The sequence below is a fragment of the Nylanderia fulva genome, unplaced genomic scaffold, assembly GCF_048542155.1.
Source record: "Nylanderia fulva isolate GAGA-0341 unplaced genomic scaffold, ASM4854215v1 Scaffold23, whole genome shotgun sequence".
NCBI lineage: Eukaryota > Metazoa > Arthropoda > Insecta > Hymenoptera > Formicidae > Nylanderia > Nylanderia fulva.
Genome location: NW_028190293.1, coordinates 1,882,538 through 1,899,166, shown reverse-complemented (window position 1 = coordinate 1,899,166; position 16,629 = coordinate 1,882,538). Strand labels below are relative to the sequence as shown.

Here is a 16,629-nt window from a genome sequence, read left to right as displayed (position 1 = left end):
AAATGAGTGCCCGGTATCTCTCGTCGGTCTCGTCACGTCTTTTCCTTCGTCTCCTACGACGCGTCGGAATTGAATGAAGGCTCGTACTATACACACGTACAACGCCGATGGAATTTATTAAGCATCATCAAATCGACTAGCAACCATTATTACACGTAGCATCGTATATATATATATATATATATCCCCGTGTAATTTCAAAAGATATATTCAATATGAGAAAGCCTTAATATATACATTTTGACATTAAGTCGATTTATCTATCCGATAGAAATTTATCAAGGAATAATTCGACGAAAGATTCGCATAAATTTGATCTCGGCAATATGAAGGTTGTTGGTGAATATAATTCGCAGTCAGTTTCAATTTAAATATTACATCGAAAATATTTCCCTTTCGAGACTCGCGGTTCTTTTCGTCTTTCTTCGAGCGGAGGATCGCGCTTCTTTCGGCAAAGTATACTGCAATAGGCCGGAAGAAGGGTCATGTGAAATTATTCGGAAAATATGGCCTTTGTGGTCGCCGTCCTCAACGTAACCGCCATTGTTCTTACCAAACGACGAAGAATCTACCGAGGGCTACGAGCGCGCGTGTTTGTGCTTAGGCGCGTATATACATATGTTTACCCTCGACACCGACTCTCTGAAAACCCTTGGATTTAACCCTCGAACACCGACCCTCCGGCTACGACCGATGACATCGCGACTCTCTACGAGCTGCTCTCTTCTCCGTTTCGCGATTTCTCGCTCGCAATTAAAAGGATAAATCATTGTTGCACGTTTAATCTATTTGAGCTAGCGCAAGAATCGATCGAAATCGGGCGCAACGAAAAGACGCAGCGAACGTGCATATACACACATGCCACGAAATAACCAACATTGTTCCATCCGGGAGCGTGTGTTGGTACATAAACACAAGACGGGAAACACAGTTTCGCGCAGGAGGAATCCGGTTTTTCAAGTAATCGAGAGTCGAAGCAGCCAGCCAGGCCAGCGAGCAGGCGAGCGAGCAGGCGGGCAGCCATCGAGGTAGCTCCCAACGTCCGTCGAAAGAACGGAGGAAAGAGTGGATACCTCCATGGGTATCCTCCACACCTCCTCGCTCCTCCTCCGCTTCGTTGTGTATTCCTCTTTCCTCGTTTTCCCTCTCCGCACCCTACTAGCTCTCTCTCTTAATCGATCGGTCGGACAGTATGGGATGCGTTGAATCGTGTTGCGATTAATGATTAATTCAGGCGCGACTAAACGGTCGTGAAAATTAATATTTTGTCGGATATAGATCAATTACTCGAAGAATTAACGAGTGCAAAATATTTTGCTCTTCGCGATCATTTTTCGCTATTTCTGACACATGATCTGACGCGATGAAAAGCGAGGCGAGAGTGTATCGAGACGTAGATAGAACTTTCTTTTTCGAATCCGCTGCGCGAATCCTCGCCTCGTCTTTACGGACTTTATCGAGTCCTTCCTCTTCCTTCGATCTCCCCTTCCTCCGGCCGTCATCTTTCTTTCCACTCTTCTCGCACGCAGCGATCCAGTATTTGTTCTTCCAGCGTCTCTCCTCCGCTCACGAGAGAAAATCATCCAAGGGCAGTAAACCCTTTGATATATAGTCGAAGGTTTTTAGAGTTCTGTCAGCCACGCCCACAATCAGCCTTAGTATTATTTACACTCCTCGTAGACGATCGTCTCCTCGTCTTTCTCTCTCGTTCCTTTTCTCTTCCACCTTACCTTACTGTCCAAGTCGAAACTAACGTCATCCTACCCTCCCTCTCTTCTTTTCATCTTGATCACTGGCCTTTCGTCTTCCACTTTTTAACGATTTCCCCGATGTATCCTGTCGCTTTGTCTTCGAACGCTCTGCATAATATAACAGTGCCAACCCGGAGGCCGTTGGGGGAATCATCCTATTTACTCCCTCCGCTCCCTCTGTCCTTTTGCTGCCTCGTGCGCTTTTTTCTTCTTCTACGGGAGGGCCGAGCCCTTCGATGAACGTACTCCGAATTTATAAAATTAGGTACGATCGCGCGGCTACGTCTTTCGCGAAATTATCTATCCCCGACGAATATACTCTTCTTCCTCTCGATCGTACCCGCGGGGCCAGATTTCGGGTTTCGCTCCGCGTCTATAAAAGCGCGCCCCGCGAAAAGAGGATCGGCCGGGCCAGGAATATAAATCGACGCATATTTTATACGACGCGAAATTTATCGGCCCGAGGAAACGGCCTGAAATTTCGATGATCCGATTATCGACACCGTCCGAATATATATATATATATATATATTGTATTCCTTCTGCGATTATGCGCTCGAAACGAGGTGCTACTATGCGCAATTTCGATCGATTTCGTCTTTGTCTCGAGAGATAAGAGGCACAAGGGCGCGAAAGACGCGCGAGACGACGGCGATGGGGGACAAAAACACGGGTGAAACATTAGGTTTTTCGAAATCGCTCGTCGGCCGTCACGAAAAATCGTATCCGGGCCTAATCTCGAAGGTAAATCTCTCCCGCGGGCTAATCAAAACCGAGGATCGAAACCGGGGCCCGAACCATCTGCCCTTGCTGCCCGCCGGCCAGCGTTGCAATAGTCCGGCCCGCGTGGTCGCTCTCAGCGGGGTCGATACTTTTTCACGTGATCTCGCAACATCGCTTAATCCTCTGCATAAACATTGTATTGTATTTCGCGCACAGGGGATGCTCCTATTATATCATATTTTGTTATTAATATCTTCTGACTGGATGAATCCCTTCCACCCCCTCCCCTCATCCCCCTCGTCCCCCTCGGAAGCTGGTACGGGCCACTTTTGTGCCTCGACGAGAATGTAAGGCTGCCGGTAGAGACAGAGGGAACGCGATATTGAAGGAGAGACGGAGAGCGAACAATACCGGTTTGCTCGATTGTACGATACCCGCCAGGTATTTTCATTATTCGCGATCTAGTTCGGAAAACATATCGCGTCGGGGATTTGCGCACGAACCAATCGTTTATATACCTTTATACCGATTATCATTTGCAATTTTCTTATTTTTTTTTTTTCATTTATATATAAGCTTATTATTGATCCTGCAACGTTTCGGATTAATGACGAAGCGAGAGTGAACGATCTCGCTAAAAGATCTGTTACAAATATTGAGAAATTTGTCGAGGAAATTTGTCACGAACAAGCGACGTTACAGAGGATTGCGTGTCCGCGACCGCAGTAAAATCACGAACGTTCATAAAGTTTTTACGGTGACCGGGTTTATGTCCCTCGATGCGCCATGTGAGTCCAATTGTCGAGCGTTTTAAAACCGCGGCGAGTGCGCGCGTTCCGCTCGCGCGTGTAAACTCGTCCACTCCTCTCGGCGATACCTATATATGTTCCGTTTATGCGATTATTAAAATAAAGATTAAGACCGCGCCTCGTTAAAAGCAATGTGCGTGCACGTGCGACGAAACGTCTCTCCCGAGGAGAGACATCGCAATAAAATCGCCATTCGTCCGGGAAGTAGCCGCGGGCTAATTTGCGAAGGACGGCTGTTTTCGCGCGTGTTTTCAGCACCAGTCGCGATACAAAACACGAGCCATCATTTTTTGATTGCTCTCGAAAGACATTCGCTACAGGCCACCATCGGACCTTTTACGGTCGGAAAACAGCGGTGTCGGTTTTCATTTGCTCGCGCCGTTATTTTTCTGTTAGCCCTCCCACACCCTCCGCGGTGGTGGTCGCCTCTGGCTTCCTCTTTCTCTTTTTATTTCCCGCATCACGCGCGTTTGTTGGTCACGAGGGCCCGTACGAATTACACAGAAATATTCGCGCGCGGACAAAGCGGCCGGCTCGTTGATTCGCAAGTTAATTGAGCGGCGCGGCACACTCGTCGGCCTGCTAACGAGTAAATTGTTGACCACCACCACCGCCGCCAACCACCACCATCGTCATTCGGCCATCGCTATCGCCAACCACCGGGCCGGCGCAGCGCGAGACCGCGCGGAAATTGTACAGATTTTTGAGCCAATTAGTCGCGGTTTTAATCGCAGGAAATTGCCGTCACTTTGCCCAAAAAGCATTTCACTTTCGCCGATCTCTCTCCTCTATCGGCGTCAAATTCCCCGCGGTTTCGAACGCACAATCATGCGATCGTGTAACGTACCCCCGTATAATCGTCCCGTACACGAATCGCATTAAAAATTCAGAGAAAATATTTTTTTCCACAATCTTTCCACAATGTACAAAAGGGGACTCTACAGGATGTGTAAGGGCTTAAAATAGGTCCTACAAAGTACACAAGATGTACGATTATGATTTTCGAACGATCGGCAGACACTGAACGGGACCTCTCGAGGATCCTAGACTCTATAATGGCTGCCTCGTAAATGTGCCCCCGGATCTTCGTGGAATAAAAAGGACGACCGAGCACAAGCGCGCGAGGACCGTCGTAATTAAGTCGTACTAAAATTCCATCGTATTTCGCGACAGTTTTGAGAGGCGGCATGGATTTTATGGCTGTCCTCGCAGCTGGTGTATACGTGCACGTGTCGCTCGCTCGTGTCCGCCGATTGCTCTTTTATTTTTTTTCAATGACGACCAACAAGTCGTACGAAACATTGTTGCAAACGTGTTTACCGCGACGAAATCGGCGCTTCTACAAGATTCCGCATTTCTGCCTATTTTATTCACATTCTTTGCGCCGTAAAAAGGATCAAGATTCAAAAACGCGACGCAATTCAATATTCGGGAAGCAGGTGCTACGCATAATGGATATTACGTTATATTAATAATAATTGTACTTTCTCTTTCACTCTCTCTCCCTCTCTCTCTCTTTGTTTCTCTCTCCTTCGGCTCTTTTTGTCTCTCCTCGTTGATGTCTTCATTTGCGGTACGATTATGCGCTGTCTCTCTTTCCTCGCGATGCAAAAAGCGATGAAACGCGAAAATTCTCGACGCGATTGATTTACGGTCATGCGATGCACGATAAAGTCGTAACGGTGTTACAAAAATGAAGAGCAAATTTAAATACGCTCGCGTTTTTGTTACTTGGCATCGATTATCTGATGCTTTCTTTACGTTTCTCTGCGCAGACTCCGCTATATGCGACTCCGCTTTTTCGTGCACGCTAGTTCGTCCACTTGTTTCCTCTCGTAAAAAACAATCAAGCGCGGTCGTGCCAACATAGTAAACGTTGATTGTAACTAATGAGGGGTAGAAAATCGACCGAAACGGCCTCTGGAGATGCAGAGGCAAAAATGATAGATCCGCCATCGAGATTACCCTTTCTTTCTCTCCAATTGTTTACTACAAATTTTTAACCCCCGAGCAAGTAAATTTTTCTTTCGCTTGAATATATTTTTTTCAAATAATAGTATCGTCATATCTAATAATGGTATCTTTATAAAAACAATTTTTAATTACAAAATTAAATTTGTTTATCCGTCAATGACTTATTCCGACGTCGTATTTCCATAGAACGAAAAATTGACGCGATGCGTCTCGTGTAAGTCGTGATAGATTTCCCCAATTCGTTAATTACCCCGCGCAGCTACCTGGCCAATCGGTATAATTAACCGCAACTTTGTGTGCTTCCATAATCCGCGGTCAGGAGGACTAAATACAAACCTTGTGGAAACACGCGTTACACATGCCTACTTGATCCTTCCGTCATTATCAGCGCTTTACTCTTGTGGAATATTTAATGCTCTTTTTTATTCTCGAAATTATGTATGATGATTTTGTTTTTTTCCCTTCTGACATATAAAACAATTTTGTTCATAAATATTACATAAGGAAAAGTAGGATATGAAGACTTCATTTGTTAATTAATACGAAATATAAAAAGACGGCCGGTTTTAATAATGTAATCGCAACTATTTTAAACATTAACTCGTAATTACCAAGTAAATTAGTAACAACGCTAGTTATTAAGTTCTTCGCCAACCAATGATAACACCTAATTATAAATATACAAGTAACACCGCCGTAGAGAAAGGGATACTCGTTCATAGTAATCTATTCTCCTTATCGAGCCATCAACAAAACATAACTGCTCATTAAGTACTCATGCGCGCCGACAGCAATTAAAATCTTGTATATGCGCGATTCCCGGAAATGCGTAAAGCAATTTGCGAGAGGGAGTTCTTAAAGCTATAGAAACGGAAGACGTGCAGAAGCGCATTATTATTTCGACCATCGTTGATTTCAAAAATCCACACGCCGTGGAATATTTGTTTTCTTTCAAAAAATCTCGCGTACAATTCGTATATAAGATCGCGCCGTTCGAAACGAGATAAATCTCGCGGACTCTTTCACGCGATTATCGTTTCGAGCGTGAAAATTGTCGCGGACAATCAACGAGAGAGCTTTCGGGATGGTCGACGCATGATATTGAAGCGATGTCGGGTCACTATTAGCCGGGTTTTATTGGTACACGAGCCAGCCGTGTGCCGGCTGACCTACGACCGCTAACAGTTAATCAATGCTTTTATGAGCATTCGCTTGGCAGTACACCGTCGTTTCAAGCCGCGGGTCGGCCCGTCCAGCCGAACCCACCCCCAACCGACCGACCGACCGACCGACCGACCAACCAACCACCCATCCAGCCACCCAACGAGCGCGACACGCTTTCCTCTCTCTCTCTTTTTTGCATGTGTGTATATGCGGGTAGATGTGCATGTCGCATGCTCTTGGAGCAGCTATCCGAAATTTGCGCTGCAACCACACCGAGACGCCGCTATCCGTTAAACGACCGAACGATTACACAGGTCGACATAGTGTATTAGTTGTAATGCGCGAGCATCGCCGATGAAATCGAGTTCATGGCAAGGTATTACGTGTATTATAATATTTGCAACGCGTTATATTCGATATACGTGTGAGGGAGAGCTCTTGAGGAGAAATCGAAATTATTTATTAAACGGCAAATTCGGTCATATTTGAGCTAATGTTCGTCACGTTCGTCCAAACCGGCCGGATAATTGACTTAGCTCGCGCGCTAATAAACAATTCGATATATGCATTAGGTCATGTAATATAAATTGCGCCGGGTCAATTTGATTAATGATACCTCTGCGATTGATGCATTAAACGATTAGGGCGGAATTCCGTTAACTATTTCTCTGAAAATTATGGATCTATGTCGTCTTGAAAAAGTGACTTGAAAGTAAAATGTCAGCGAGATATACTTGCAATCTCATCCCGTCCTGAGATGTTATCACGAAACAACACGCTTTCGCCCGAAACCCCCATCTTCGTCGTCTCTCTCTCTCTCTCTCTTCCTTTTTTACGGCACCTACCTGGTTATTTACTTTTCTTTTAATTTCGTAGAGATATAGATAGACATGTTTCGCGATCACAGATCTCGCTCATTGATTGTATTAATTGCGTTGTGACAAAATCGGTCAAAATTGAAAAAATTATTTATCCCCGAAATTTTTTTTCGTTTCTCTCTTCCTTTTAAACCCGATTTCCTTAATCAAGACAGACGCGCAGTGTTTTAATTTGTCCCTTTCACAGGAATATTACATCGTATATTTCAAGCGATCGTACATTTTAAGCGAACAGATCGAGCGCAATCGTCGAGCGAGTTGCGCGACGAGAAGGGAAGAGCGGGGACTACCGGCTCCAATCGTAAAACAATTATACAATTACCGCACGGCCGTAATTAATTGCCGGCCGTTTCAACATTTACCCCGACGAGAGCAACGAGAGAGAGAGAGAGAGAGAGAGAGAGCGAGAGAGCGAGAGCGAACTGGCTGTAAGCGCAGGACCGCGCGAACGCGCGCGCCGCGGCATTAATTCATTAACGTTGCACCGTGAAACGTATTTGCCCGTAAAATTGGTCGGCCGGCGTGTTCGCGATTATTTGCTTAAACAATTTCCGAACGTCGATCGACGCCGCCGCCGTATGACGTGATTTAACGATTTCCTTCTCTCAACGTTGACGGCAATAACGTACCCGCCCGCGCGTTTCTCTCTCTTTCTCTGTCGTTCTCTTTCTCTCTGTCGCTCTGTGTGTCCCTCGATGATAATATATCTGCGAAATAAGCGCATCCCAACGGACACCCTTCAAAGCGCTATGGAGGAGCACAAAGAGTCCGCGCAAATAAACCAATGAATATTGTATGCGCATTTATCGATCTTCCGAATGCTTCTGGCGAGTGATAAATATCGCGCAAGGTTGAACAAAGTTGCGCGAGATTATGATATTATTCCGTCGTGTATGTGTTGTTATTAATAATGGTAAATATTATTAATAATTAATAGAAATATATATCGATTATCCATAATTGATTAATTACGGCAATGCGATACGTAAAGAGCGATAAGGGAGGAGAAAAATCGAGAGGGAGAGAATAACGTAGGAATTTCCTGTACTCGCGGAATCCCGCGTCGGAAATGCAAAGACACAACGCGAGGAGGTTTATGCACAATTCGCGTAAAGGGATATATTGCATTGTACGATATCGCGATGCCGATATCCCGGGTATCGGCGACCGCGCCACCGCAGGCCGCAACACGACGGTGCAGTCGCAGTTAATTTGCTCACTCCAAGTGTGTTTGATTCCCCTAATTAATTGATCGGTAGGGTCACCGTGTATACCGGAACGCATGTACGGATGGCAGTAATCAAGCGCGCGCGGGCCTCGCTTGCACACGTTTATTTGCACGTACGTGCTCTATTTGGCATAACGCCGCTCGCGTTTGCGCAGCCTACATTTTTTTTTTCGTAGAAATAAAAAATTCTAACTCTCGACGAAAAGGTACATGTACAAAAAAATTTCAATTAGAAATATTTGACATTATTTTGAAGCGCGCTTATAAAATCATGTTTTCAGGCAGGTACTCACCGAGGTGTCCGTTCTCGTAATAATCGCCGTTGTCCATCCTGTGCTTCTTCAGGGAATGCTGAGGATGATGGCCGGCCGCCGCAGCTAGGTGGCTGGCCGCGAGGCTCAGTCCAACGGAAGCTCGCTTTGGGGGTCTTCCTGGCCTGGAGCTGTACAGTGAGAGAGAGTTACTGTCGTTAGAGACACCTGTCATCGAGGTAATGTCTTACCCCGATCGTTGTGGTCGCGATATTCATCGCGACCCATTACCTGTTCAGGAGAAAATATCAGCGCAAACAAGTCTCTCGATTCATTTATGATATACGATAGCGATCTTCCCAGCTGATTGGGCATCGCGAGAAACGGGAGAATCGAAAATGCGAGTTATTATTAGTGATAATTGTAAGCTGCGCGCGAATCGAAACTGCCTCGTGACACGACACGTATGCAAAAATGCTTTAACGGCTGTTTGCTGATATTTCCTTGAAAAGAATTTTTATTAATAAATGTGTTAATGTCTCGAATATATTATTGGGGATTATTTCGAATTCCAGATTTCGAGATTTGAAGAGAAGAGAAATCTCATATATAGAAAAGAGAAGCCGCAAACCATTAAAGGAACACCCGGCTTACTAGCCGAGAAACCAATTTGAAAACGTTAATGACTAATCTACGTAGATCGTGCGAACGTCTCGAGAGCAGACTCTTACGTGACTAAGAAAAAATGACTGAGAAAAATTATCCGAAAAATAACGTGACATCATACCATATTAAGTGCTTGTGTTAAATTATCTTTTGCACTAATTGTAAACTTCTATTTCTAATATTTACTAGCAAAATACTAGTATATGTAATTTTTCCGAAATATTTAAACCCATTTAAAAATATTTTCATATTTCCTAAAAGATCCTGCGATCTACTAGTCACTCTCAATAGACTCGTGCTTTAATCAAATGAAGTTCGAGTGGCCGGCGTTTTCTTTTGATGAGCGTCACTGGCACCTTTCGCGCTTTGTCGGCGGCGAAGCAGACGAGAAAGATCTCCGTTGAAACAATCTGTACGATAGTGGCGATGATATGGGTGCGCTCTGGAGGGAGGTTCATTTTTCATAGGCGGTAGGCGCCAGAGAGGCGCTCACACATACATATCAAATACACGAAGCTTCTACGCGTATACACATTCACGCTATCCTGCGACACGACGCACGAAATATATACGTGCATACAGAGCTGCCTTTTGCTTTAGCGAGGAAATATCAGGGATGATGGGGGGGACTTGTTACCTTTCTTTAATCCCGATATAGCACTCGACTGTCCATGTTCTCAATCTTTCTCTATCGCATCTTCACGTGATCGAAATACCAAATGTTCCATTTAATTATATATAGCAAGAATAAATAAAATGCATTTTTTGAGACCAGGGCTGATTTTTTTTTCTTATTCTTGCGCGTGATTATATTTTCGCGAAGAGAGAAGGAGAGGGAGGATCGTTAGGGAATGACGAGGTTGAGCACCACTAACCGGTAAGCGAGCAATCTCATAGTAGTCAAGACAGATTTGTAAATCTAATTTTTCATCCCGTCTTTCTACCCTCTCGCTTTGCGCCTCTTCGTTTGCCCAGAATTTCTCCCTCTCTCTCTCTCTCTCTCTCTCTTTCATCTTGTTCTACCTCCCTCCTCTTCCGCCCTCTCTCACGTCCCGCCAATATTCTTTTTCTCCTTGCTACTTGTCTCTCGTTCCATCTCTTTTTCACTGCCTCCTCTCACGCACGCGGGATCCCCAGACGATTCTCAGACGGTCGGTTTATACGGCGTTGATCTCTTAAACCGCTTAGCTTCAGGTTACACCGAAAACACGAGCGCACTTTCTGAGCGCTTAGACTCCGCATAATGCGCATTTATTTGCGTACCGCGCGATCAGCGAAATAAGAAAAGCCGCCGACTGCATAGATCCGGGGGATGCATCCTCTTGGCGATCGGAAATCCAAGACGCGATAGGATCGAAACGATATGCATATATGTATCCTCCGTGATTGCGACGCACGTCCCGTAAAAACACTCAGGTTTTTAACCACTCGTTGATAAAAGACGGGAACAATTCCCTTTTCTCTCGCAAACGAGTCGGATATTTACGTAATATCTCCCGCATTATCCAACGGATATCGTGGCGAAACAATGGCGGAGCAACGACGAGACGGGCGTGGACCACCAGACCATTGACCAAGAGGGATCAAGAGATCGCTAATAATCGCGCGTTGCGGCAATAACGTTCAACTAGCGTCAGTTTGGCTTCATATCTGAGATAACTGATCCGTTTCTCCGAGCGAAACGGAAATCAGCTGTTAACCACCTACCCACGTCGACCATCTATTGATATTGTAATTACTTTGCAAATCATCATACGTTTGACATCTGTGACACCATTTTTTTTCCGTTCAAACTTGTCCTTGCGTTCCCGCAGAATATCAAGTAATTATCGACTATGCAAATGCTGTTATAATTTAATACTCCTATCGTAATGAAACTTTCAGATAATTACACGAGTCAAGTGGGCCATGGCGAAGTCTTTGAACGTTCGTCCTCCACGAAGATCGAAACGATCTTGCCAGAGTATTTACGAGTGCTTGGCGTATCGCGCGAATTACATATACGAGTAAACCGCAATTAGAGCGTTTTAATCGTAACGAACGATCGAATGTACTCGGCTTCTATAGATATACGTGTGTAACTCTTGTCGCGTGATTTATACGGCCGGGGATAAGACAGACACACATCCGCCGTGCGCTCTTATTTTTTTTTTTTTTTTTTTTTTTTCCACAAAACGAGTCGCGTCGAGTGTACAGTTCTTCGGGCGGCCCGAAACGGTTAGACGGCTGGAAATTATCGCCCGAACGATCGTTTTGTACGTTATTCGGAGTGCGGTGCGATCGATCGATTAGATTCGGCCGTGCACACTTCTGTATCGTACTTGGCCGGGTTCTCATTCGGAATTGCGTGTGGGCATTAAGAGTTGCCGATGATCGGAGCCAGGTGCTATGCCCCGATCCCGATCGTTCCCCGCCCTAATGATCGTTGCACCTACGGTGGAGAACCAAGATCGCTTCACGGAAAGAGACAGACGAAAAGGATCGGAGAAATGCGCGGAGAGAGAATGGGCAACACGAAACGCGCGAGAGTGGAGCGGTAAATAAACGTGAGAGAAAGAGGAAGAGATAGACGGAGACAGAGAAAAGGACCGATCGCGACTCGCGAAGAATTACATGGCTTTCGTAAGCGATGGGGCGTTTAACGATCTATCGACTCCGAGGAGAGTCTTTAGTTCTTTCAATCGTTTTCCCCCCTTGCTCTTCCCTCTCCTTCCTGTGCAGTATATCCGGTGCAGTCGCGCTGCGTGTGCTGCGGCAAAAAATTCTCAGCGCAACAAAACGCGGCGCGGAGGCCGATCGAATCGAATCGAATCGATCGAGTCGAATTCACGATGCGAATTCGCTGGAAAGGTGTCGGGCGTCTCTCTGTGATCCGGGCACTCGCAGGAACGGAGATCCCGCAGGTGGAATTGTCTGCTCCGCGCCTTAACACGTATATCGAACCAGCGGATTCGAACGGAAGAACGGAAGAATTTGCGAAATCTAGCGTAAAAAGTAAAAGAAAAAAAAAAGTATATATCTATATATATATATGATGAGATCGGAGCGCTCATATTTAGCTTACGTATACGTGGAAGTGGTACTCGCTTAGATCGCCGATCTGATATTAGCCTTAAGTAGATGAGCGCGCGGTGTGATTTATAGTAGGTACCTTAATTGTCTTAATTATGCGGCAGCCGCTTCCGTGGAAAGCGCGGTATTCCTATGCTCCGCGCGCAATCGACCTCGATGTAATTTAACGTGAGCGTTTTCTCGCGATTCCTGCTGCAGCTGACAGCTCATGCGTCCATTACGATAAACTCCAACGATAAACCACAATAATTTCCCGTTAAGATCAATGTGCGAGAGAGGCATTGTCCGTATGCGTACGTACGTGTGCTATGTCGCCCAAACTTCCTTCATTCAAAACAAATGGAACGAGATAAATATCCATTTTTTCTTCCCACACCAGGCAATTATGTTATTAATTTTTAATAATAAAACAATCTATAACTATGTAATTAAAAAAGCGCTCGGGTTCTCTCCTCCCGCGTGAAATAATTCAGCATATGAATAATCGAGATAAATGGCGTTAATTAATTTCCTCGAATCATTGTTACGATTATTGTTATATATTTTACCAAACGGAATTCCATTCGATTCTTTTTTCTCTTCCTCGCGCTACACTCGCTCGTTATTGGCATAACGGTGATTATATTATAAGGCAAATATTTGCCATTCGTGTTTCGCGTTCGGAGCGATGGGGAAACGACGATGACGGTAAGAAGGACTAGAGAAGAGGCGAGCGAAGTGCGTAGTGTGTCGTGCGAGCAATATCGCGTGCGTGCCATTCTGTGACCCTACCTATGCACGCCACATTAAATCGGTATACATTGTGTGTGCATAGAGAACGCCTTCCTGTCGATGTATCTTGTCAATGTAACGGGAAGTCACTATGGAATTGAAATAAGAATCTTTTCTCTCAAGTGCAAATGAAAGAGTTTGCGAAATATTTTCAAAATAACATTGCTGTGCAATGTGAAATATTCTCACAATTATATTAAAAATATCAAGACCGCTCTATATGTATCTGTGAATTTTGATTTTCCGATTTTCAGTCGCAAGTTAACTGCTTAAACTAATGTTTATGTTTGGTTCCATCAATGTATTTACGAGGTGTTGTCTTACCTAGAGACAAAAAAAAATACTGCCTTATTCGATACATATGGTATATTTTTCAACGATAGAAAAATTTACAGTTACAAAAAGATCCTATCGCGATAAATATAATTTAATACCTAGAGAACCTTGATCCTTCGCGAATGCAACGATATTTTGATAGATCCAACGCGACGCGGTGCCAGAATATATAGACTGTCAAACGAATAAAACGAGACGGGAAAGTAAACGAACGAGCGAGCAAACTCGCGCGCGAACGAGCGATCGTAAATTGTCAATTTCGAAGTCAATTTGGCCAGGCTTACCAATCGGCTGCCGGTTAATTTCAAGGTGAATTGTGTCCAATATGGGTATATTATTAATGGCCCGTCGAGAGATAGGGTGCACTTCGAATCGAGGGTTGCAACCCCGTTTTCGCGCATTGCCCAAATCTATCGCTCCGGGGCTGGGCGATATGCTCTCGCGCATTCGGTATTCCGGATTAAATGCTCTCTGATGTTGCTGCAACACGGCGGGTGGGTGCATCGTGCATCGTCTGACATCTGTGTGTGATATTCAGGGACGGCCGTATCGTCTCTCGCGAGGAAACCAGAGAGTAGAGTATGAATATTTCTATGCCAATGATAAATATATTTTTTTTAATGAGTGTATGAAGAAAAATTACTTTTATTTGCTTTCTCTCTACTCGAAATATCTCTCGGAAGAAAATAAAAATGTAAGAAGTGCTATCTCTTTTTCCTCTTATCTATTTTTCTTTACGGACTTCTGGATTTTTCAGCGGTACTATTTTGTGAAACTACGCTTCCTAACGTGTCCTGCTGCTGGTTTCCTGTTTCCAGGCACGACCGGAACGCAAATATCGCGCCTTGTCTCTTACGAGACTGGCTACAAAGCTACAAAGGAGCCACTATACTGTGGTCAAACACGACGCTATCTTTGAATTACGACGTCGGTTGCCTTATCGCATCCTGCTGCTACCGTCTTGCGCCGTCCAAATACTCCGTGGCGTCCTGAAAACAAGGGCCATCTACGTCGGGTTATGGGAAAATAACCCAAGTATACTCCTCGAGACTCTCGAGAGAGCTCCGTCGAGTCTCTTACGCGGGGATCTTTGTTAGGTCGAATCTCACCACGAGAGTGTTCGACCGTAGACTACAACAGAGGCATATCCTGAATATCGAGAGAGTTCGAGCAATCCGAGGATCAATGAGAGCTCCTTGTTCCTTTACGCTTTGCCACGTGACCTCAACCGTCACAAAAACGCCGATTCAGTCATGGCTCATAGAGTTCTACCCCCGACTTTTCCCCGTATTTGATCTATATATTGCGGAGTCAGGTTTCATGTGACCTTACACATCTGGTGAAACGATACAGTCATCGGACATTACGAACATTTATATTCGACATTTGACTGGTGACCGAGTAACGATGGATTAATAAAGCTAAAGCTAGAATTTTTTTTTTTAATTAAGTATATTCCGCTTCTAAATGGGACTAATTTCGAACAAACGCGGCTTATAATCCCCAATTTCCGGGAATGATAATTTTGAGAACCGCTGTTATAGATCGATATTATGATAGCTGGACATCACCATTCCCGAATTATTGTCTTCCGTGCGTTTCCCGGTTCCCCACGAATTCTCTCTCATCCTCTCATCCGCTCTGTCTTTTTTTCGGAACTTGCGAGAGAGCGTCGACGAGAGAGCGTCCCCTCATAAAGCCTCGTCGCGCGCAATTCCCGTCATAACAACGACTTCAATTTTCGTCAAAAGTCTTTCGCCGTTATCGTCGTCGCCGTCGTCCCCCTTTCTACCCCCTGTGCCGACGCCGCCCTCCACTTTCTCCCTCCCCGCCACCCCACGGTCTGGTCCTTCGATTTGCCGCTTTATAAACCCGGTCTCGCCGTGCCGGACGAAAATCGGCAGCGATATTTTCCAAATTATAAATTTTTACGAGTGCGCTCGCCCCTTCGATTCCTCGCGTACCTATACCAATCTTTCCTTTTCCGCTTACGTTTCTTCCCCTTTTCTTCGCTTCCCGCGCGCGATGTCGTTAGCCAGATTGGATTTGTCCGATTTCACGCGTTGAGCGTGAAAAAAAAAAAAAATAATAAAAAAGGCGAGATAGGGGACTCGAGAAGATCGATACATTTATGCTTCCGTGTTCTTAAATTATCCATACAATTTTATATAATATTATATCACCGAGCGAGAGCTCTGATTTGATAATGACCCATCATTCGATCGGAAAGAAATCGATTGATTATAGACGGAAGACAATGCTAGAACACGCATCGATTTGCAAGCCCCGTTATGATCGCGTAGGCTATAGATAACGTAATGAAATATACCGCTATCAATCCTCCACGCTCATCAATTATACCGTAAGTCGAGGCGAGCATTGAAATCCAAGAATTTCCCAGTAAAATAGAGAGAGACAAGTAGGAAATAAATGACGTTCACGTGGAAATGGCGGATAATCGTATGCATCCTCTTGTGCCGTTACACGGAAGAGGAATAACGAAGGAAGGAAGCTCCCCTTCGGTAATGCGCTAGTTCGGACAAAGAGAGAAAGAGAGAGAGAGCACTTTCTAATAACCACAATGTAATGCTGGGGTGCGTTATACAAAAGAAATCTTTTTCTCTCCCGGGGGTGGGGCTCCAGACTTATCTTAGTAATATTGGATTAAAACTTATGCCTCTCTCGGTCGCAATATGTTATTTTTATTGCTCATAGCTTTGCATAATATTCGCTGGGGTGCGCGAGCGCCTCCTTCTCTCTTTCTCGATCTCGCGGGCTAATTTTAATTTTTATGTCCTACCGCGTTGGGGAGTATTACGATTTCGTGGCCTACTTATCTGCGTTTTAAGCTCTCGCGGATGCTTCGTCAGTTCTCCGTATTCTACGGTGAAGAGACGGGTGAATTAAGGAGATAAAAGATTTTATTCGTTTTTAAACGCGTGTTTCTTCAATATTGCGATAAAGACATGATTTCGTTTTTATTAAAAAAAGAATTAAGTGAATACG

At 44.8% G+C, this 16,629-nt stretch overlaps 1 protein-coding gene across 6 annotated transcripts in view; it reads right to left on the bottom strand.

Moving 5' to 3' along the window:
• dac (dachshund family transcription factor) overlaps nt 1-16,629 on the bottom strand; it is a 170,269-nt gene that overhangs the window by 86,159 nt on the left and 67,481 nt on the right. For 4 of the 6 annotated variants that reach the window (XM_029304296.2, XM_029304312.2, XM_029304307.2 and 1 more), the window contains one exon: nt 8,821-8,969. In XM_029304296.2, coding sequence (XP_029160129.1) covers nt 8,821-8,969 — 149 coding nt within the window. The remainder of the gene's footprint in view (nt 1-8,820; nt 8,970-16,629) is intronic. The other 2 variants (XM_029304290.2, XM_029304304.2) reach the window with 1 other exon arrangement.